Source organism: Narcine bancroftii, chromosome 5, assembly GCF_036971445.1.
Source record: "Narcine bancroftii isolate sNarBan1 chromosome 5, sNarBan1.hap1, whole genome shotgun sequence".
In the NCBI taxonomy this organism is placed as follows: domain Eukaryota; kingdom Metazoa; phylum Chordata; class Chondrichthyes; order Torpediniformes; family Narcinidae; genus Narcine; species Narcine bancroftii.
In genome coordinates this window covers 8,977,514-9,001,823 of record NC_091473.1, presented here as the reverse complement: position 1 = coordinate 9,001,823, position 24,310 = coordinate 8,977,514, and the positions used below count along the sequence as shown (strand labels likewise).

The following is a 24,310-nucleotide window of genomic DNA, read 5'->3' as shown; positions in this document are numbered from 1 at the left end:
AGGCCTAAAACTACATGAACAGGAATGATCTGATAAATACACAGCCTAGAAAGTAGAAATAATGTATGTCCAGTGTAATTAGGCTGAATCTTCAGAGGCTGGGGTGGTGGGGGCTACAGGAGACTGGGATGTCAGTGAGAGAGAGAGAGAGAGAGAGAAAGAGGAAGAGGGTCACCTACTGACATCTCATCATTGTCTGAATCCATCACGTCTCTGACTTCTGCACCTTCTATGTCTGCCAGCCTCACTGTCGAAGGTGGCTGATGTGGAAGGCTTGAAATATGACCGTATGCTTGACTGCTTACCCTTGTGTGTTTTTCTATCATTCAGTTCTTTGTCAGCACTCAAAGCATCCAGCAAAGGTGCTCTAAACCAGAGGTTCTCAACCTTCCCACTCACATCCCACTTTAAGTAATCCCTGTGCCATCAGTGCTCTGTGATTAGTAAGGGATTGCTGAAGGTGGGATGTGAGTGGGAAGGGAAGGTTGAGAATCACTACTCTAGACCCAATTATTACTGAAATATTTTGCTTGAGAAAATTTGTCATTGGCCCATTTCCTTTGGATTTATGAAACCGTGCATGTAAAGAGTCAATTAGGAGCTCTCTTAGACTTTACCAATACCCTTGGACACGTCCTGATAATGGAGGCAAATCGAGAAAAAGCACGGATGCTCATGGACACAGTTCAAAGCCTTGACGCTGGGCGTAGTTCCCGGGGAAGGAGCATGTGCAACTCGCATTTTTTGTAAAAGTGAAAACCCTTTCAAAAAGTGAATTTTTGAAGTTTGAGTATCAGTATTTTTATAGATGGTACACATTCTCTGAGATAAGAGGTACAAGGACTGCCTAAAGAAAGCTCTTGGTGCCTGCCTGCCACATTGACCACCGCCAGTGGGCTGATATCGCCTCAAACCGTGCATCTTGGCGCCTCACAGTTCGGCGGGCAGCAACCTCCTTTGAAGAAGACCGCAGAGCCCACCTCACTGACAAAAGACAAAGGAGGAAAAACCCAACCCCAACCAACCAATTTTCCCTTGCAACCGTGTCTGCCTGTCCCGCATCGGACTTGTCAGCTACAAACAAGCCTGCAGCTGACGTGGACATTACCCCTCCATAAATTTTCGTCCGTGTAGAGCTCGTCGAAAGAATCAAAGACTTGTTGATCCAAACCAAGACTTTTATTAGCAAGAGACAGGAGCTCTTCACAGGCGGCCGACCAGTCCAGAATGATCCGACCTGGCTAGGGACACAACCCTTTAAGGCCCAGACAGTAGGCGTGGCTAAGCTCTCAGCCAATCGCTGTAAGCACAGTCTAGATACAGTAACTATATACTCTATGTACATTGGTGATAGATCTGTACTATCACAATCCACGAAGCCAAGCCAAAGAAAAGAACATTCTCTGCATGTTGCAATATCATCAACTGCTCCACAGAGTCATTTAAAAAGGCCACACTATCTTGGTCTGGGCACTCTTGCTATTTATATGTGAATCTATATTTTATCATGGAGCTGGTCTCTATTCTCAATGTGGGCTGTCACTGGATTTTATTTGTGAAGTTGAGGCTCACTTGGCAAAAATAATAGAGAAAGTAAATAAGAATAAAATAACAGTTTAAAAAAAAATGCACATTTAAAATTGTGCAAGGAAATGTTCTCTGAAATAGCACATCAACCTTTGGTGAAGGTGGGAGCAAATATTCAGCCTTAATCGGGCTTTGCTCGTAGCAGCTGTTTGAATAAAGTTGTGTTTGAATAAAATGGCGTCGCCCAGGATGATGCCGCTTGCCATGGGGGTGACTCTCTTCAAGTGTCTCCTTATCCCTACTGAGTAAAAGTTGCTCACGGTCAGGGGCTTTATCTGTAAACTTGGTGGAGGGGTAGGGTGACTTAGCTATGTTATTGTCCGTGGAGGGGGAGGAGCCTGCAGATGCAGCGACGGTTAAATCTTTTCAAAGAATGTGACTAAAAATAAAGTAAAATGCCTTCGGGTTTATGTATTAAAGCAAGTGAAGTTTGTTCAGTATAAGTACAGTATAGTAATTTTATCTTTTAAACTGTTATTCTTAAATTGTAGAGCTCGTCGAAAGAACCAAAGACTTGTTGATCCAAACCAAGGCTTTTATTAGCAAAAGACCGGAGCTCTTCACAGGTGGCCGACCAGTCCGGAATGATCCGACCTGGCTAGGGACACAACCCTTTAAGGCCCAAACAATAGGTGTGGCTTAGCTCTCAGCCAATCGCTGTAAGCACAGTCTAGATACAGTAACTATATACACTATGTACATTGGTGATAGATCTGTACTATCACACAGGTGTATTAGTTGGGCATGGTAGGAGTAAGCCTTAAGCACTGTAGGTGCTGGATACCAGGGGTTTTAATGTAATGATTTTCAGGGAAAAAGAAAAGAGAGTACCACTTTCCATAATGTGTGAGGAGCGGAGAAGACTTTATTCCCCCACCTCCCCATGTGAGTGGTATTGAGAATTAGTTTTTTTAAAAAAACCTCTCCAGCTGTTCCAGTAATTCACCCTCATTAATGATCCCTCTTTCAGTGATAGCAGCCCTTTTCATCATGCCACATTATTTCTGAAGAGGTGGGGAAAGCTCAAACAAAATTAATTTAGCACCAAGGTGTCAATGTTTCAGGTCATAGGGGTAGGACATGGGATGTCAAGTTAATTTAATGTCCTATTCATTGTACCCAGTTGATTAAGTGGCAACCATCTTGAGACTTGAAATAAAATCTACTAAATCCAATTAATATAATGCCAGGAGTGTTTATTGCCCACCAAGATTTCCCTTATGATCCTATCCAACGTGCATAAAAATGATTTAGTTCAGCAGATTTCATATCAGTTTATGGGAAATCAATCTGGATTCATCTTTTGTGGTTTTATGAGATGCCAAGTGAGGTTTCCCCGAGGGACTACACATGCTGTCAAAGGCACGACACAGACCCTCTCAACCAATCGACAGACCCAGAGCCTTCTGCTGCCCTGCAATGACATTAGAGTAAGAAATGTCACCTCAGCAATTTCTAGGCAGAGAAGTCGATCCTTTGCCTGAAGGAGGTCAGACTGCATTTGTATGGTGCCAAACTCCACCCTTTCACGTTTTGCAGTCAACAAAGTACAAGGGCACAAAATATGATGAGTGCTGCAAATCTGAAATAAAAATAGGAGGTGCTGCAAGTCGGAATATTTTTGAAAAGTAGTCACTCTTTTTACAATGCAGGAAGTGTGGCAGACAAGTTGCAAACAGCAAGGTCCCACAAGCAGCAAATGTCATTCACTGGCGTCACTAGTGGGGTGCGGACCGCACTGGGTGGGGTGGGGGGGGGGGGGAGACAACAAAATGGTTGTCTAGAAATCATTTGTGCAGTGTTTCAGTAGAAATTAATTAAAAAAAAATATCCCTGTACTTGGTTATAACAACAAAAACATTTTTAATTTCATGAATCAATGTACCTACGACGCTAGAACTCGATGCTCATTTACTTTTTGAACCTTCTAATGCTGCTCTGGTCAGACCTGTCGTTCCCGTGGTTTCATCTGCATGTGCTAAAAGCATGCGCTGTTGTTTTAGTTGCTGCTGGTGTTAATCACTGCTTTTGTCAAATTTTCTTGGTGTTTTAGCTACAGTATTGTCATTAGTACGTAAATATAATTAGGCTGTGTGTATGATATTGTAATTTAAAGGTGTAATTTTAATTTTCCTCACTGTTTATCTCTCTACTATTGCCATTACATTCAGTGAAATACAGGAATTACAATTTACAAGTAACATTAGTATAAAAAGCATCACTAAGGATTCTGTCTGACGATGCAATCACAAAGAATGCTCTCCACCGGCTTTATTTTGTGAGGTGTCTTGAGGAGATTCAGATTTGTCACCGAAGACTCTCGTAAACCTCTACAGGTGTACTCTGGAGAGCATTCTAACTGGTGGCCCCATTGCCTGGTATGGAGGCGCCAATACTCAGAACAAGAAGAAACCCCAGAGGGTTGTTAACTCGGCCAACGATATCACAAGCACCAGACTCCACTCCATCGAGGACATGGACATTAGCAGTGTCTTAAAAAAGCAGCCTCTATCCTCAAAGACCCCCCTCCCTCCACCCAGGCAATGCCCTCTTCACTCTGCAAACATTGGGGAAAAGGTACAGGAGCCTAAAGATGAGCACTCAGTGGCACAGGGACAGTTTCTTCCCCACTGCCATCAGATTCCTGAATGAACATTGAACCAAAGACATTGCTGCTGTGGTGGCTCACCACTAGGCAGGCAAACCGGCCCCGCTTGTAAGCCACACGGCGGGGCAGACGGACAAAATGGTGCCGTCGGGGGTGTTCCCTTCCTCCCAGCACAAGGCTCAGAAGCCCCGTGCTGGGGGACCACGTGATGCCCGGGTGACGTCAGCGCCCTCCAGTGCGGTTCTCAGCCAGGTCCAGACTGGGCGTATAAGTGCAGCTCAGCAGCCTGCAATAAACTAGTCTGCTCACTGAGCTCAACCCATCTGGTTGTGTGAGTTCTTCCAGGAGCAGTGTAGCTGCTGCTACAATTGGTGACCCCGACTGGTTCAAACGTCTTTGAACCCATCATGAATGAGCCTGGGATCAGCTCTATATACATGAAATTGCCTGAATTCTGGGTTCAGGAGCCGGAGACCTGGTTTGGACACGCAGAGGCTCAGTTTCATCTCCGCCAGATTTCGTCCAACACAACCAAATTTTACCATGTGGTTGCTGCCGTGGACCAGGCCATCGCCAGACGAGTGCTGCACCTCGTTCAGCACCCACCTGCCGAAGACAAATACGAGACCATCAAGCAAGTGCTTACCGGATCCCTCAGACTATCCAGACACCAACATGCCACTCGGATGCTGCACCTCGACGCCTTGGGGGACAGGTCCCTGATGGAGCTGATGGACGAGATGCTCACGCTCATGGGTGAGCACAGCAACTGCCCACTCTTCGAGCGCATTTTCATCGACCATATGCCTGGGGATATCTGACCATGGTGCTGGTGCTGGTCCAGGAGAGCTTCACAGACCCGAGGAAGGTCGCCCAGAAGGCCCAAGAGCTATGGCTTGAACGATTCCTGGAAGGCTCAGCAGGTCACGAGGCATGGGCACGACCATGCCAAGCCCGCCCCTAGCGCTGCAGCAGAGCATCAGGCCCCTGCAGGGGCCCCCAAGGCCACAGCATCCGCTCCAGGCCTCTGCTTCTACCACCAGTGCTGGGGAGCCAAGGCTCGGAAGTGTCGTCAGCCCTGCTCGTTCCAGGGAAATGATCAGGCCGGCTACTGTTGATGGCTGCAGCGGCTGGCCAAGGACACAGCCTCCTCTACCTGCGGCACTCAGTCAGCGGCCGGCAGTTCCTCATTGACACTGGAGCCCGGATCAGCGGCATGCCGGCCATGGCCGTTGAGTCCAGGAACCGGCTTCGTGGACCTCCCCTCCATGCGGCCAACGCAACAGCAATTCGGACGTATGGAGACCAGACAGTCCACTTCCAGATCAGCCAACGAAATTTCCCGTGGAGGTTCACAGTCTCATCCTTCCCGACTGCCATTCTGGGTGCAGACTTCCTCTTCGCACATGGGCTTCTGGTGGACATTCAAGGTAGGTGCCTGGTGGATGCCCGTACCTTCCAGGCCGTTCCCCTCAACGCCTCCTGCTCGAAGCAACTACAGATGGCCATGATCAGCACGCCCAAAGACTAGTTCCAGCGAATCCTGGGCAGGTTCCTGACACACCTCAAGCTACAGTTCTCCGCTGCCTCGCCACGCCATGGGGTGTTCCACCACATCTCCACCAGGGCCCATGGACGGCTCAATGAGGCAACAGTTCCTGACCGTTACCCCATCCCTCTCATCCAAGACATACTGCCAACCTGCATGGTGCGAGGGTTTTCTCCAAGGTTCACCTGGTGCGCGGATATCACCAGATCCCGGTGCATATCCAAGACGGCCATCATCACCCCCTTTGGCTTGTTAGAAATCCTGCGCAAGCTATTCGGGCTCAAGAACGCTGCTCAGATCTTCCAGCGCCTCATGGACTCTGTGGGTAGGGACGTGAATTTCCTTTTTATTTATTTGGACGACATCCTCATCACCAGCAAGGACCAGGCACAACACAAGGCCCACCTACACGCCCTTTTCTCCTGGCTGGCCGATTTCGGCCTTACCATCAACCCGGCCAAGTGCCAGTTCGGGAAAGAATCCATGCAGCCATACCACCACGGCTGAAGGAGCCACACCTGCTGCTGCGACGGTCACCGCTATCAGGGAGTTCCCACGCCCGGACAGCCTCAAGGGGCTGCAGGAATTTGCAGGTACGGTCAACTTTTATAATCGCTTCATCCCAGGAGCTGCGCGCATCATGCAGCCGCTATTCGCCCTCATCGCAGCCAAGCACAAAACACTCCCTTGAAACCCAGAAGCCTGCACCGCGTTCGAGGCCACCAAGGACGCCCTCGTGAAGGCCACCATGCTCGCCCACCCGCACACCGACCTGCATATGGCACTCTCTTGATGCCTCTGTCACAGCCGTCTGTGCCGTCCTGGAGCTGCTGGCATTCTTCAGCTGCCCGCTCCGCCCGTCGGAACGCAAGTGTAGTGCCTTCGACCGTGAGTTACTGGGCATGTACCTGGCGGTGTGGCATTTCTGCTATTTTTTGGAGGGGAGGACTTTTACCATCTTCACCGATCACTAACTCCTCACCTAGGTGCTCGCGATGGCAAAGGATCCCTGGTCGGCCCGCCAGCATCATCACTTCTCCTTCGTGTCGGAATTTACCACTGACATTCAGCACAAGGCGCTACACTGCCTTACTTTTGGTGCACTATTTTTTTTATATAGTAATGTATGATGTTATAATATGAATGCAATGTCATACTGCCACAAAACACAGAATTTCATGACTTGTCCATGACAATAAATCCTGATTCAGAACATTAACTGGCTCAATGTTAAAGCGTTAAATTTTAGTGTCAATCATATGCAGTTGGATGGATGGAATGTAGTAACTTGCACAAAGAGCTGACTTTAAGCCAGTGGTTCTCAACCTTTTTCTTTCCACTCCCATCCCACTTTAAGTCATCCCTGTGCCATCGGTGCTCTGTGATTAGTAAGGGATTGCTTAAGGTGGGATGTGGGTGGGAAGAAAAAGTTTGAAAGCAAATGCTTTAAACTGACTGCGTGGCTCCCCAGGTTACAATGATCTGCGATAACATGCAGGCAGACATCTATTGCTTCACTCTTTCTGCCCTTGGGGTGTCATTTGCTCACTTTAATTAAATTAAAATTCCCTCAGAGTCCAACTTAGAAGTAAACAGAAGGTTGGAATCTTTGCAGCTATTGGATTTTAAAAATGAGTTATGAATGAACTGATGTGGTTTGGAAGACCATCGCCAAACCTTCAGCATGGTCAGTTACAAAAGGCTTGGGATCAGAAGGAAAGAGGGGATGCAGACTCGCTGACTGCGACACAGAAATTGATGTCACCTTTGCCAAGAGAATTAAACTGGTAGGTTTTGCTGAACATCTGCAGACTGAATCTAATCTCACCAAACTAAAAAAGCTCTCCCGCTTTTGTTAGTGGTTGTTAGTTCCTGAAGTTTGGCAAACAGACTGCGAATAGGCCATTTCATGCCAGGCCTCGGCCTGGAGGCTGGCTGCAAGCATGGAGGGAAAACATAAAACTTGCCTTTCGGACAGCAGCCCTAAAAGGCTGCTCCAGTGTCGCATTCATGTCGTGCGGCGCCTCTTTGTGCCCTCTGGATCCAATGGAGGTGGGGTGACTGGTGCTGTAGCGTCGCCCCTCATAAATACGTGGCAGAGCAATGGTTGTCTTCCCTACTCATAATTCCCCATGTAGCTGGAACCCCTGTGTTTCCCAGAACAGTTCCAGCTGCGAGGGGGATTATGGACAATGAAGACAGCCAGTGCTCTGCCACGTTTTGAGCTGTAGAAAGTGATCCTGAAGGCTGAAGCGGCCTGGTGAGGCTGTCACGGCCTGGTGAGGCTGTCACGGCCTGGTGAGGCTGTCACGGCCTGGTGAGGCTGTCACGGCCTGGTGAGGCTGTCACGGCCTGGTGAGGCTGTCACGGCCTGGTGAGGCTGTCACGGCCTGGTGAGGCTGTCACGGCCTGGTGAGGCTGTCACGGCCTGGTGAGGCTGTCACGGCCTGGTGAGGCTGTCACGGCCTGGTGAGGCTGTCACGGCCTGGTGAGGCTGTCACGGCCTGGTGAGGCTGTCACGGCCTGCTGAGGCTGTCACGGCCTGCTGAGGCTGTCACGGCCTGCTGAGGCTGTCACGGCCTGCTGAGGCTGTCACGGCCTGGTGAGGCTGTCACGGCCTGGTGAGGCTGTCACGGCCTGGTGAGGCTGTCACGGCCTGCACCAGCAGTTCCCTGACGGCTCCTCCCGGCGCCCGCTGCCCTGCCGGCGCCCGCTGCCCTGCCGGCGCCCGCTGCCCTGCCGGCGCCCGCTGCCCTGCCGGCGCCCGCTGCCCTGCCGGCGCCCGCTGCCCTGCCGGCGCCCGCTGCCCTGCCGGCGCCCGCTGCCCTGACGGCGCCCGCTGCCCTGCCGCCGGCGCCCGCTGCCCTGCCGCCGCCGCCCGCTGCCCTGCCGCCGCCGCCCGCTGCCCTGCCGCCGCCGCCCGCTGCCCTGCCGCCGCCGCCCGCTGCCCTGCCGCCGCCGCCCGCTGCCCTGCCGCCGCCGCCCGCTGCCCTGCCGCCGCCGCCCGCTGCCCTGCCGCCGCCGCCCGCTGCCCTGCCGCCGCCGCCCGCTGCCCTGCCGCCGCCGCCCGCTGCCCTGCCGCCGCCGCCCGCTGCCCTGCCGCCGCCGCCCGCTGCCCTGCCGCCGCCGCCCGCTGCCCTGCCGCCGCCGCCCGCTGCCCTGCCGCCGCCGCCCGCTGCCCTGCCGCCGCCGCCCGCTGCCCTGCCGCCGCCGCCCGCTGCCCTGCCGCCGCCGCCCGCTGCCCTGCCGCCGCCGCCCGCTGCCCTGCCGCCGCCGCCCGCTGCCCTGCCGCCGCCGCCCGCTGCCCTGCCGCCGCCGCCCGCTGCCCTGCCGCCGCCGCCCGCTGCCCTGCCGCCGCCCGCTGCCCTGCCGCCGCCCGCTGCCCTGCCGCCGCCCGCTGCCCTGCCGCCGCCCGCTGCCCTGCCGCCGCCCGCTGCCCTGCCGCCGCCCGCTGCCCTGCCGCCGCCCGCTGCCCTGCCGCCGCCCGCTGCCCTGCCGCCGCCCGCTGCCCTGCCGCCGCCCGCTGCCCTGCCGCCGCCGCCCGCTGCCCTGCCGCCGCCCGCTGCCCTGCCGCCGCCGCCCGCTGCCCTGCCGCCGCCGCCCGCTGCCCTGCCGCCGCCGCCCGCTGCCCTGCCGCCGCCGCCCGCTGCCCTGCCGCCGCCGCCCGCTGCCCTGCCGCCGCCGCCCGCTGCCCTGCCGCCGCCGCCCGCTGCCCTGCCGCCGCCGCCCGCTGCCCTGCCGCCGCCGCCCGCTGCCCTGCCGCCGCCGCCCGCTGCCCTGCCGCCGCCGCCCTGCCGCTGCCGCCGCCGCCCTGCCGCTGCCGCCCGCTGCCCTGCCGCCGCCCGCTGCCCTGCCGCCGCCGCCGCCGCCCGCTGCCCTGCCGCCGCCGCCCGCTGCCCTGCCGCCGCCGCCCGCTGCCCTGCCGCCGCCGCCCGCTGCCCTGCCGCCGCCGCCCGCTGCCCTGCCGCCGCCGCCCGCTGCCCTGCCGCCGCCGCCCGCTGCCCTGCCGCCGCCGCCCGCTGCCCTGCCGCCGCCGCCCGCTGCCCTGCCGCCGCCGCCCGCTGCCCTGCCGCCGCCGCCCGCTGCCCTGCCGCCGCCGCCCGCTGCCCTGCCGCCGCCGCCCGCTGCCCTGCCGCCGCCGCCCGCTGCCCTGCCGCCGCCGCCCGCTGCCCTGCCGCCGCCGCCCGCTGCCCTGCCGCCGCCGCCCGCTGCCCTGCCGCCGCCGCCCGCTGCCCTGCCGCCGCCGCCCGCTGCCCTGCCGCCGCCGCCCGCTGCCCTGCCGCCGCCGCCCGCTGCCCTGCCGCCGCCGCCCGCTGCCCTGCCGCCTCCGCCCGCTGCCCTGCCGCCGCCGCCCGCTGCCCTGCCGCCGCCGCCCGCTGCCCTGCCGCCGCCGCCCGCTGCCCTGCCACCGCCGCCCGCTGCCCTGCCGCCGCCCGCTGCCCTGCCGCCGCCCTCCTTGAGGGAGTCATGAAGGGAGAGGGGTGAGTGGGGAGAGGGGTCATGGAGTCAGCAGCCCACCTCTAGCTTGCAACAGCTATAAATTCAGGTCAGGGGGTGGAGCTCAGTACTCCGCCGATTATCGTTCCTCGAGAAGGCTTGGGTTCGGCAAGGTATGTCTCTAGATGCAAGGGCGGATAACCTTCGCTTTACAGACGGGCATTTTCTTTGCATGAAAAGGCTTATTGTATGGAGTAAAACACTAAAAGTCTCCAGACACCGTGATTAAAAACAATGTGGGAGAAACTCAGCAGGTCAAATAGCATACTTTCTACAGCAAAGATAAAGATACATAATTCAACATCTCGAATTGAGCCTGCCTACATTTTGCCTGTACCTTGCAGGGCTAAAGCCTGAGATGTTATTTCAAATGCTTGTTCATCGGAGTTCCGTTGCCTACACTGGAGTCCGATGAAAACTCTGCTGTCAATGTGGAAAACCAGCTTGTCCTGCCAAATGGTGCCAGCAGTAACATGCTAGGTTTTGATACTTGGGAGGCAAGTTGCAAAGTAATTTATTATATGAAGGTGAATGACGGATGGCTATTAGCTGGGGTGCAAAGATGTAACTGCCCACTCTTAAAAATAGTATCAGAGGGTCTTTTGATGATTCTTCTGGAAGTGACGGTACAGCACTCTTAGTACAGATGGCGAAAAGATACTCCATCTCCTCAGGTCCAGTCTCTCCCCACTTACATCAGCGATGCCTCACATGCTCTCCGTCTCTTCAATTACTTCCAATTCCCTGAACAGGACCTCCTCATCTTCACCATGGACTTCAATCCCTTTACACCTCCATCCCCCACACACAAGGTCTCAATGACTTTCGTTTCTTTCTTGACAAGAGACCTGACCATCCCCCTCGAGCACTGCCCTCCTCTGCATAGCAGAACTTGGTCTCACCTTCCCTAACTTCTCCTTGGACTCGTCCCACTTTCTCCAAATCAAAGGAGTAGCCATGGGTACCAGCATAGGACCCAGCTATGCCTGCCCATTTGGAGGCTTTGTGGAGCGATCCATGCTGCAAGCCTACACGGGCAAGGCCCCCCCCACCCACTCTTCCTCTGGTATATCGACGACTACATCAGGGCTGCCTCGTGCACCCACAATTAGCTTATCAACTTCATTCACTTTTGTGGCCACTTCCACCTCGATTTCAAACTCATCTCTGAAAACACTCTCCACTTCTTCTCTCAATCTCCATTTCAGGAGAGTAGCTTTCCACAGACATAGATTACAGACCCACCAACTCCCACAACCACCTTGACTGCACTTCACGTCCTGAAAGGATTCTAGCCCTCCATTTCTGCTGGATCTGTTCCAAAGATGAGGTCTTCCCATCCAGATCATCTGAAATGTCCGCCTTCTTCCGCAAATGTGTCTTCCCCTCCACCACCATCAACTCCACCCTCACCCGCATCTCCTCCATTTCCTGCAAACCCTGAGCTGCTGCCTGCTATTCTCCCAAGATTTTTCAAATTTAAAAAAAAAGCATCATTTGGATCGTGTTGCTCTCGAAGGTCCTGGAACCAGTTGCTACATAAAAATGAATGGGAATACCATTGTACTGATTGGTGTAATCTGCTCTTAACACGTACTTCAGAAAACTGCATTCCAGTTGGCAGCTCGAATTCCTTCCTAATGTTGAATGTGACCTTGGCTTTATAGTGTTGATAATTGACAGACAAATTGAAATGCCTGTAATGTTTTTTTTACACAGCCGCTGGCAATAATCTCCTGGAACACAATCTGTATAAAAAGATCGAAACAGGAATAAGGAGTCATTCCCTTTCCAATATTTTACCTCCTCGACCCTTAGTAAATTTTCCAGAATGCCTGCGGTCTAAAGTGAACTGTGTGCATTTCATGAACATCTAATGAACAGCATGTATCAATGACGCACGATTCACACCACACTCGCAGTAGTGCTATACGTCCCACGTCTGTCAGACGTCGCCGCAGCAACATTGAAAGTTCCACCTCCTTAATCACCGCACTTCCGGTATCTGTTCTAAACACACGGTGTGATACAGACGTTCGAAGTTTTGGTTGTTCCTGCATGGACTCCCGGAAGGTAAGGAGAGACTTCAGAAGGGAAAAATTACACAAGTTCTATGCTTTAAAAAAAAACATATGCAACTGGAATGACCATAACTCCAAATATCACACTGTGGGTTTAGACAGAATACCTGAAGTGCGGTATTTAAGGAGGCTGGACGTCCTATTCATTAGCCCGTTGTTCGTGGATCGCCTTAGTTCAGTTTAGACTGCAGGTGATCTGTGAAAATAACTAGGGGCCAAGGAGGTAAAATGTCAGAACGGGAATGAGTCCTTATTCCCATTCCCATCTTTTTACACACACTGCATCCAATTACGATCATTTTTAAGGGATAAGTTGGGACCATCATTGGGCCTTATCAATGTACACAGACATGGAGGTTCTCACTCGAAAAGGGAATGCAACTACACTTATTTCTACTGTGTATTTCCCGCTCCAAGACCAAAGCCTAAAAACTGAGTTGCATAGATCTCGGGAGAGATGGGAATCGGATTTGGGGCATTGTAATTGATCAACAATGCTGGTCACATTTATGCTTAGATAGTGTGACTGCTCTTGTTATTTCAAGATCTATGAAGATATATTTCAATTTTTTACATCAACTCTATCTCACACCTCAAAAGTCAATCGGAAATCTCAAATCTGTGTTTTTGGTGTAGCATAGATATTGATACTTCTATGCATTCTACCTGGTTATGTATGAAATTAAGACATTTTTGGATACATTTGGGGGAAACATGACCAGAAATGATGGGGGTGGACTTCCCTCTTGATCCTCAATTGTTCCTTTTGGGCAATTTGGCCGTCATGAATATTAAGTTCCCCAAAAGTAAATCCAAATTTATTAAAGTTGCTTTGGCGATAGCCAGGAGATGTCTGGCGGTTAACGAGGAAGTTCAATTCCCTCTTACAGATTGGTTGCTGGAATAAGGAAATGCAAAGTTGTACCGTAAACCCCTGGAGAAAATAACTTTCATCATCTTAGAAATGAATATAACATGTTCATCAATATTTGGCGGTCTTGCTTGAATTATTCAAATGCACGGATAGTTTCGTCTATTTATTAAATATTTTATTTAATTATCAACCTTATTCATAATTTAATATTTTTATTCTCCTTTGATTGTACTAAATGTTGATGCCATTTCTTTGCCCTTTTCCCTTCTCTTCTTCCCCTCTGTCCACTGTTTCTTTTCCTTTTTCTGAGGTAAGGATGGGTTATTTCTCAGGCTCAATGTGCACTTTAAGGATATAATTTTTTGCATATTTGTCTTTATTCGTAAATACTTTGATTGAGCCCTTTTTGTGCATGGGTATATATATTTTTTTCTTTAAACATAAATAAAATGTTAAAAAAAAACAAGATGGAAGGTTGCTGAAGCTTCACAGAAATGTTGACATTGTTCTGGGTTACTGGTGATGTATCAATCAACTAGTAATGTACCCCGAGAAGGGCCATAGGGATAAGCTAAGTAATTGTCGGGATGTTACAGGGTGGAAAGAAAAGTCCATGGGATAGGATTAAACTATACTTGTAGCGATTAGTGCCACGCTGTTACAGTGTCAGTGATTGGGACCGGGGTTTCAAATCCCACTCTGTCTGTAAGGAGTTTGTATGTTCTCCATGTGTCTGTGTGGGTTTTCCCCGTGGGCTCTGGTTTCCTCCCACCCTTCAAAACATACTGGGGATGTAGGTTAATTGGGTGTAAATTGGGCAGCACAGACTTGAGGGCCAAAATGGCCTGGTACCATTTATGTCTAAATTTAAAAATTATACTTGGAAAGTATAATTTAGAGGAGATACTGTCAGGCCAGTTTTATTGAATTTTGCAGAGGATTAGGGAACAAGGGAGGTGCATTTGGATGAAGTCTACATGCATTTCATGTAGGTTCCAGTTAAGATCTTGTGTGGGAGAATGATCTAAAAGGTGAGGGATCATGAGATCCAGGGCAAGAACATCAGAATTGGGAGCAGGAGTCCACCACCTGGCCTCTCTGCCATTTGATAAGATCATGGCTGATCTGATTGTAGACTCAGTTCCAGCTACCTGCCTTTTCTCCTTAACCCTTACTTCTCCAACAATGCAAAAATCTATCTAACTGTGTCTTAAATATATTTAATGAGGCTTCCTCTACTGCTTCCTTGGACAGAGAATTCTTCAGCTTCTCTTTGCTGGGAGAAGCACTTCTCCTGATCTCCATGCTAAACCTTCTATGTATCTCCAGTTCAAATTTCACCAACTAGTGAAGCAGCTTTCCAGTTTTTAATCTATCGCTTTTGTCATTTTATGTTTCCATAAATGGATATCTTATTCTTCTAAATTCCAGTGAATAGTCACATGTAAGTCGATCTCTCTTCCTGGTCTAACCCCTTCACTTCTGGAATTTAACCTAATGACCCCCCTCTGCATTGCCTCCAAACCAGCACTACACTCAACCCACTTGGAGGGTCTTTGCCATAAACACTGTATGGCCGCAGGAGAAGCTCCCTGCTTTTGGACTATATCCGTCCAAATTTATTTAATTTGGACATAACAGCACGGTAACAGGTCTTTTCAGCCTATGAGCCCAAACTGCCCAATTAATCTACAATCCCCGTACGTTTTGGGAAGAAACCTTTAACATCCGGAGGAAACCCACATAGACATGGGGAGAATGTACAAATGCCTCAGAGACCACGCCGGATTCAAACCCAAGTTGCTGGTGCTGTAACAGTATTGCGCTAACCAAGCCTCGCTCTTGGTTGAGTTTTGAATTTTATTTGTCCCCACTTCTACCACTTACTACGGCAGCTTGTTCCATATACCCACCACCCTCTGTGTGAAGATGATGCCCTCTGGTCCTTTTAAAAATCTTTTTCCCCTCTCATCTTAAACCAATGCCCTTTAGTTTTAGACTCCCCTATCCTGGGGGGGAAAAAAACTGTAACTATCCACACCAGTGGTTCTCAACCTTTTCCTTTCTGCTCACATCTCACCTTATGTAATCCCTATGCCATCGATGCTCTGTGATTAGTAAGGGATTGCTTAGGGTGGGATGTGAGTGGGAAGGGAAGGTTGAGAATCACTGCTCTGGACCCAATTGTGACTCAAATATTTTGCTTGAGAAAAATTGTCTGGCCCATTTCCTTTGGGCACATAACGAGTCAATGAGGTACAATTAAAACAGTGGTTTTCAAACTTTTTCTTTCCACACACATGCCATCACTTACCAGGTTCAGGAACATCTGCTCCCCCTCCGCCATCAGACTCCTCAACAACAAACTCAATCAGGGACTCTTCCTTGTTGGCACTATTGATTTTTTTTTCTCTCTCTGTATTGCACAGTTTGTTTACATTTCTTTAATTGTTTATATGTGCACATAATGTACCATTTTTGCACTACCAAAAAGTGGCAATTCTGCCGCACCCACAGGAAAAAAGGAATCTCAGGGTTGTATGTGATGTCATGTATGTACTCTGACAATAAATCTGAATGTTAGGGCCCAAGAGAGTAGTAACAGAGCTGGGTGTATGTCTATTTCTAAAGGTGATGCCATGGGTAAATAAAGTGTTCAAGGACCATATGGGATACTTGCCTTTATTAACTTGGGCATAAAGTCATGGAATATTATTTCATAACAGTTCTGAATGCTGGTTGGGCTTTACTTGGAGTATGGTGTAGTTCTGGTCACCATAATATAGGAATGATATCATTGCAGTAAAGAGGGAACTGATGTTCTCCAGGATGTTGCCTTGGATGGTTGGTTTGGGTACGAGGAGAGGCTGGGTTTGTTTTTTCCTTCAAAAAGCCGATGGGGAAAGCCTCTCTGCAGCGCCAGCTTTCTACTTTTGACCTGTTTAATACAGCAAAAACCTTGGAATCTGGCACATAAGGGGATTGGTAGATGCCAGATGAGTGAATTTGCCGGTTGCTTGAGATTGCCTCTTGCGAGATTAGTGAGCTGACCGCTAGGTGGCGCTAATTTTAAACTTTTGTATTTTTTTTAAACCAATTTATTTTCCACGATTCTATTTTGCCGGTTGCTTGAATTCCAGATAATTGAGGCTGGAGTTCCAATTCTAAGCATGGTAAGACCCCACAATTAACAAGAGTTCAATGGACAGATTGATTGAGCAAAATTTTAAATTGAATGGAAAAGCTTAACGATGTTTTTGAGCCACAGTTGTGATTTGGGATTTTAACAGCAATATAAAACTGGAACCCGATTAACATTTTAATAAGAGATTTAATAAAATATTGAATTGCTGTGCATTTATCTCTGTCTTCCATGAAAGCCGCTCAAGACCTACACTGAAAATTATGGTAGACACTATATGTGATTACAGTTTCTGCAGTTTAGTATTCAAGGTTGCCATGGAGTTTGAGTGAAGGACAATCTTTGTCTCAGCTATTTGTTTTGCTTTCCTTTTGCAAATCAGCTGAAAAAGAGATGCTAACAAATGTCTGTTCATTATTCACCTGGTTTTCATGGTCATCTTCGCTGCCTGCCTTGTTGTTTAGATTATTTTTGATCCTTAATTTTCATTAAAATAAAATATTTTTGGCTGAGCTTGGCCTGAAAGGGAGAGCAAATTCATCAGTGGGCTTTCAAGGGGACGTGTTTAAAACCTGATATAGGAGAAAGAAGGTGGGAAGGGAACTCTCTTATCTCTTTTACTGGCAGTTCTTTAAAGAGGCATCATAAGCCAAATTCCCCCCACCCCCACCCCCACCATACCCATTGTACCCTGGTGGTCTATAATGTTAGAAATAAAACATTATTGTCTGTAGACACTGTGAAATGCAATGCTGGGGAAACTCAGCAGGATCAAACAGTGTACGTTATCGAGCAAAGATAAAGATATAGAACCAATGTTTCGGGCTTGAGCCCTTCATCAAGGTTTTCAGATTTATTGTCAGAGAAGATTCATGACATCACATACAACCTTGAGATTCTTTTTCTGTCGGCGAGGCAGAATTACCACTTTTTCATAGTGCAAAAAAAACTGTACACAATGTAAATAAATAAAGAACTGTAAAGAGATAATGAATGTAAACAAACTGTGCAATGCAAAGAGAACAAAAAAAATCAATAAAGTTCACAAGTGAGAGTCCTTAAATGAGTCCGGATTGAGTTTGTTGTTGAGGAGTCTGATGGTGGAGGGGTAGCAGCTGTTCCTGAACCTGGGGGTGCGAGTCTTGTGGCACCTGGACCTCTTTCCTGATGGCAGCAGCGAGAAATGAGCGTGTGCCGGGTGATGTGGATCCTTGATAATTGCAGCTGCCCTCCGACGGCAGCGTTCCCTGCAGATGTTCTTGATGGTTGGGAGGGTTTTGCCTGTGATGTCCTGGGCTGTGTCCATTACCTTTTGGAGGGCTTTGTGCTCAGGGATATTGGTCTCCCCCATAACAGACTGTAATGCAGCCACACTTCTGTAGAAATTTGCTAGTGTTTCTAGTGTCATACCAAACTCCTGAGGAAGTAGAGGTGCTGATGTGCTTTTTTCATGATTCCATTGGTGTGTTGGGTCCAGGTAAGATCCTCCAAGATGGGGACTCCCCAGAACTTAAAAGTCCTCTGACCCCGCCCCCCCAATGATCACTGGTTTGTACACCTCTGGCTTTCCCTTCCTGAAATTAATGGTTAGTTCCTTGTTTTTTTAAATATTTTATTGATAATTTTAAATCATATAACATTAATTATAATATATTCATACAAACATTAAAAAATTGAATAAACCCTCTCTCATCCACACCACTAACACCCTCCCTTCTCCCCCTTCCACCTACAAAGAAAGGAGATCATCACTAAGGACAACAATAATCAACTTTTTAGCTGTGGAGATGGAGACGTCCACTGGAGCGAACGAGATATTAAATCTTCATACCAAGAGCTTTTAAATATGGGCTCCTTACTTTTACAGAAAAATGATATTTATCCCTCAAATTAAACGTTTCCTTTTCTAAAGGAATACAGGATTTAATTTCAATATTCTATCTTTGCATTCCTAAAACTAAATCAGATTTCCAACTAAGAGCCAAACACTTTTTAGAAACAGCCAAAGCTAAACTAAAAATTCAGTTTGGTACATAATCAATCTCAATCCTAAAGCAATCGACTTAGTGTCCCATAATAAAAACAACATTGGATCAAACGATTGACTTGCTCCAAAAACAATTGAACTTGTATCCAAAAATTTTTAACTTTAGAACAAGTCCAAATCGAATGAAAAAAAATACCTGGTCTCATGTCCACATCTAAAACACAAATTTGAAGAAATTAATTCAAATTTCTTTAATTTCTGAGGGATAAAAAATTATATTGTACTAATCTATACCTTACATTTATAACCTCAGTCATATTATCCTTTCACAAATTTCTCCAAACATTTTCATCTATCTTTCTATTTAAATCAAGTACCCATTTCATTCTTGATTCATGAACATTCAACGTAGGCATTTTAATTTGTAATAACGTGTACATCTCATAAATAAACTTATTTGTTCCCTCCTTAGTAAGAAATAATTCCAAAGCAGATTGTCTAGGTAATTTTAAACTATGACCTAATTTTTCCAATAAAATGTTTTAACCTGATAATAACAAAAAAGTATTACTAGGAACTTTAAATTTCTCCTTCATTCGATTAAAATATAAATACTTCCCTGCTTCAAAACAATCTTCAACTTTTTAAATCCCCAATTGATTCCATATCTTTAAAAACTGATTATTTACAGTAAAAAAAAGTTTATTTTCGCTGAAATCTTTCCTTTCAATTTTATTCCATATTTCAATGAAATGTTTCAAAATTGGTGGATCCTTATCAATTAACAATTTTGAGTTCCATTTATAAATAAATTCTGACATAGACTTCTCATCAATTTTATCTAACAATATTTGCCAAAATAAAAGATTGATTTAAATCAAACATTGCATTAATAAATTTCAATTGTACAGCCTTATAATATTCTGAAAATGTGGAAGTTGTAAGCCCCCTAATTCAAATTTCCAAGTTAATTTCTCCAAAGATAACATATTCATTTTCCACTTCTGTACAAATTTCCTTACAATTGAGTTAAGAACTTTAAAAAAAAATTTGGGGGACTAAACAAGGAATAGATTGAAAAAGAAATTGGATGCTTGGAAAAACATTCATTTTAATACAATTCACTCTGCCTATTAAAGTAATAGGTAAGTCATTCCATCTGTTTAAATCATCTTTAATTTTATTAAATAATGAAACATAATTGAACTTGTACAGATTATCTAAATTTGTATCAATTCTAATACTTAAATATTTAATCGGATTATATGTCTACTTAAATTGACCTACATGTTTACAACAATCATAATCTCCTTCTACTAAGGGCATAACTTCACTTTTATTCCAATTAATTTTATAACCAGATATTTCCCCATAATCTTGTAACTTTTTATATAAAGAAGTTAAACAATTTTCAGGGTCTGTTATATAAATCAATACATCATTTGCAAGCATACTGATTTTATACACTTTAATTCCTTTAATACTAACATCTGGCCTTATTGATTGTGCCAGCAGCTCAATTGCTAAAACAAATAATGCAGGAGATAAGGGACAACCTTGTTAATGAAAAAGAAGAAAGTTGCCCATTCATAACTACTTTAGCAGCTCCTTGGTTTTGATGACATTGAGTGCAAGGTTGTTGTTGGTACACCATGATACCTTGATGAAGGGCTCAAGGCTGAATCATTAGATCTCCTTGCTATATAAAGTGCACTGTTTGACCTGCTGAGTTTGTCCAATACTGTACTTTAACTTTTTATTTTATTTTTTAAAGCTGTTGTCTATTTTTTAGTTTTGGTTGAGTGGTAATGAATGGCCAGGTTATTGGAAAAGCTTCCCTGCTCCTCTGTATAGAATCATAATCAATTCTAACCCTCTAAAAGAATTGATTTGCTTATTGTCACGTGTACTGAGATGCAATGGAAAAATGTTGTTTTTCCTGCTATTCAAGCAAGTCAGTAGGCCCTTTTATAGAGGAAAAAAGGCGAATGTAAAGACATTCTTTTTCTTTACATCACTGCGCTTGCATCCATAAAAGATCCAAAGGCAGATGGACTGCTTGAATTCTCTCCAGCTTCCATCCGCCGGTGGGGGGGGGGTATGCTTAGATGTGGAGTGAAGTCACTCCACCTCCTGCATAAATGGATTACCACTGAAAGGGGTTACAAGCAGAAATGTAAGATTAATGTCACGCTGACAGTCCCGTTACCCAGCTGTACTGTCACAGAGCGGCCGGTGGAGCTGTCAGGCTGTGCTCCCTCATTCTGCCCTGCTCCTTCATGCTGCCTGCCCAGTCAACCCGCTGCGCTGTCACAGAGTGGCCGATGGAGCTGTCAGGCTATGCTCCCTCGCACTGCCCTGCCTCCTCGCACCTCAGTGCCCCATTGCCCCACTGCGCTGTCATAGAGCGGCCAGTGGAACTGTCAGGCTGTGCTCCCTCATGCTGCCTGCTCCCTCGCACAGCCCACCCCGTTGCCCCGCTATGCTGTCACAGAGCGGTCGGTAGCGTTGTCAGGCTGCGCTCTCTCATGCTGCAGCGTTGCAGGAGGGCTATCAGGTGGGGAGGAAGGGGCTGCTGAGCAGCATCACAGTTGGGCTGTCAGGCAGTGAGGCAGCAGAGCTGTCGCAGGGCGGCTGCTGCTATTCTACACATCCTGCCCCATTTTGCCCTGAGAAGCCAATGCGCTTCTCTGGGCTACATGAAAGGACTGCGTTATCTGCCTTTTCTGTTCTTGGCATAAAAGGTAAATTCACCTTTTTTCTTTTAAATGAAAGCTTGAACAGGTGATAACACGGCTTTTGTGCATTAAAAAAAAAACCCTAGTCTCTGCATAGTCCAACAGGTAGTGCAAGAATAGAAAAAAAGGTGCTGGGATAATGTTGCAATAAAACTAAAGTTTTAGTAAAACTAAACATAAAACAAAATGCAGACTACAGTGTAATGAGGAAAGTATGATTGCACACTGCAAAGCATCATCTACTACAGATAGAGCTATAAATGCCTGTGTTCTTTCACTGCAGTCCCTATCATTCCTATTTCACTAGTTTACCTTGTAGTTCTGAACATTATACTCCAAATCCCTTTTGATACCCCTGATCCTTTTTCCACCATTAGGTCAGCGAATTCCATCTCTTTTTACATCCACCTTAAAAGGCAGCGGGGATCTGATCTTCTTCAGTCCTGTACATGCCTGGGCTTGAGTGGGGCGAGAAGCGAAGGCTTTCTGGCTCTGAAGTAACCGGTGAAGCAGAAAACTCGCCTGCTTGCTAAATCCCACTGTGGATAAGTACAGTGAGGATTCACGTTCAGGACAATGGGCAGCTCCCCCAGCACTTCTGGGCTGGGGATGGGCCATGGACTTTTTGCCACCTGGCTGTCTGGCATGTAGAGATCCTGTTATCCTTGATTGGCATCTTGAACGACTTGCCAGCCAATCTGAAAGCTCTGAAAGAAGTCACCTGTGGTGATAGGGGATGGTTACCAATGCAGTCTGTGTACAAGCAAGCTTGGAGTCCAGGCCGGGTTGGGGGGAACCTGGGAGCTGCTCGATTTCATTCCAGGAATTCTATGACGTGGCACAATCCTGAAATGCACACTCTCATCTAGGATTAAAATATTGTATTTCCAATTTTACTTGCAAGTTGAAAAACAATTTTAATCAAAACATGCAGGGCTAGAACCAAGTCAATTCTCTGCAACGTATTTGAGATGTGTATTCTCTCAAGTTTCTTTAATGCTTCTTCAGTGACCTCTGAAACACACTTTAAAAGCTTGAGAAATTTACCCAGGTTAAGTAGTCTTAAATAATAATGAATATTTCTGAAGCTTGAGGAGTGTACTGAACTTGAAATAAATGTCTCGTGAACATAATTTTTTTCGTGTGCTGGAGGCAGCTGCGCAAAATAATCTTGTAAAGAGTCGAATGTTTGAGTGCTTTGTTCTGATGAAAATGTGGGGAGAAAACTGAATCTCAACTTTAAAAAAAAAGGATTTAGGAGTTAAAAAATTTGCTAAAGCTTAAAAGTGGTACAGAAACTTAAGTAAAATGTTTATTTTCATTGAATTAATATGATCCATGACCATCCCAATAATAGTAATTTAATCTTGGGGAGTAAGATCAAAAAGTTCTCTTTCATTTACATTTTTGTAACTTTTGGTAATTGTAATTCCTAAATATTGGAATTGATCTGTCACTATTTTAAACGGAAAGCAGAATAGCTTGCAAAAGATCCTTTTAAGGGAAAAAGTTCACTCTTAGGTAAATTTAATTTGTAACCCAAAAACTGGCTGAATTGGTCAAACAAAGTTACCGTATTTCTGAATCAGGATTTATTGTCATGAACAAGTCATGAAAGGTGTCGTTTTTGCAGCAGCGTCTCAGTGGAAATATTCGTATTGTAACCATCGTACGACATTACTATATATTAAAAAATACAACAGTGCATGAAAGGTAAGGCAGTGTCTTTGGTTCATTGATGATTCAGGAATCTGATGGCAGTGGGGAAGAAGCTGTGCCTGTGCCGCTGAGTGCTCGTCTTTAGGCTCCTGTACCTTTTCCCTGATGGTAGCAGAGGGGGGGTCTTTGAGGATAGAGGCTGCTTTTTTAAGATACCATCTCGCGTAGATCTCCTCGATGGAGTGAAGTCTGGTGCCTGTAATGTCGCAGACCAAGTTAGCAACCTTCTGGAGTTTATTCTTGTCCTGAGAGTTGGTGCCTTCATATCAGGCAGTGATGCAACCAGCCAGAATGCTCTCCATGGTACACCTGTAGAAGTTTTCAAGAGTCTTTGGTGACATACCGAATCTCCCCAGACACCTCACAAAGTATAGCCTCCTTTGTGATCGCATCAACGCGGAAGCTCCAGGACAGATCCTCGGAGATGTTGACCTCCAGGAATTTGAAGTTCTTTACCCTCTCCTCTACTGATCCCTCAATGGGGACTGGGTCATGTTCCCCTGACTTCCTCCTGAAGTCCACAATCATCTCCTTGGTTTTGCTGATATTGAGCACAAGATTGTTGTCGTGACACCATCCAACGAGCTGATCCATCTCCCTCCTGTACGCTTCCTCATTGCCATTTGTGATTCTGCTGACAACTGTGGTGTCATCAGCAAACTTGTAGATAGCATTGGAATTTTGGGTGGCCACACAATCATGGCTGTATAATACGTAGAGCAATGGGCTAAGCACACATCCTTGGGGTGCACCTGTGTCGATGATCAGTGAGGAGGAGACGTTGTTTCCAATTATACTGACTGTGGTCTTCCAATGAGGAAGTCAAGGATCCATTTGCAGATTGGGGTGCAGAGGCCTAGAGTTTGTAGTTTCTTGACCAGCACGGAGGGAATAATAGTTTTGAAGGCTGAGCTGTAGTCAGCCATATGTGTTTTCGAGGCGATCAAGAGCTACGTGAAGAGCCAGAGATCAAGCCCTCAAGATTTGAAATAAAAAGCAACAAATCATCTGCATAAAGAGTTACTTCATGTTCAATTCCACATCTAGTTATACTTTTGAATTCTCCACATTGTTGGAGACCAACAGCTAATGATTCCAGTACTATATCTAAAAGCAAAGGACTTAATGGAAACCCTGCCGTGTTCCCCTATTAAGCCTAAACATTTTTGATTGCTGTAAATTCGAATGAATTAAAGCCATAGGGCATGAATACAATAATTTAATCCATTTAATAAAGTCTGGTCCAAAATTAAATTTTCCTCGGATAGCAAACTCCCATTCCACCTGATCAAACACTTTCTCACCATCTGGTGAAAGAACACAATCTATCGTTGGAATGGCAGGGTAAAAAAAAATGTATTTATAAAGCCCATTTTCAAAAGACTAAATGGAATGGAGGATCATCACTTCCAAGATTTTACATTTTATTATTGGTCAACTAATTTACTTATATAATTACATTTGGATAAGTTGATGAATGGAAATGGAACTGAAGTTTTTTTTAATGTCGGCAATTTTAGGATTTCTT

The 24,310-nt window shown here is 47.0% G+C and overlaps 2 protein-coding genes across 11 annotated transcripts in view; one reads left to right on the top strand and one right to left on the bottom strand.

The window, feature by feature from the left end:
• The window catches only part of LOC138763089 (plexin-B1-like), a 300,451-nt gene that overhangs the window by 105,213 nt on the left and 170,928 nt on the right, over positions 1 to 24,310 (top strand). For 5 of the 10 annotated variants that reach the window (XM_069936696.1, XM_069936701.1, XM_069936705.1 and 2 more), the window contains one exon: positions 10,586 to 10,738. The exons of 2 other annotated variants lie outside the window; for them this stretch is intronic. The gene's annotated coding sequence lies outside the window, so the exon portion shown is untranslated. Of the gene's footprint in view, positions 1 to 2,078; positions 2,247 to 10,585; positions 10,739 to 24,310 lie in introns of those variants that run through there. 3 more of the 10 variants (XM_069936692.1, XM_069936694.1, XM_069936693.1) reach the window with 3 other exon arrangements.
• On the bottom strand, positions 8,356 to 10,246 carry LOC138765274 (autotransporter adhesin BpaC-like). The gene is made up of 2 exons (XM_069942325.1): positions 9,526 to 10,246; positions 8,356 to 9,479 (listed from the first exon to the last, which is right to left on the bottom strand). Exons 1-2 carry the CDS (start codon positions 10,244 to 10,246, stop codon positions 8,356 to 8,358), a joined length of 1,845 nt encoding a protein of 614 aa, XP_069798426.1.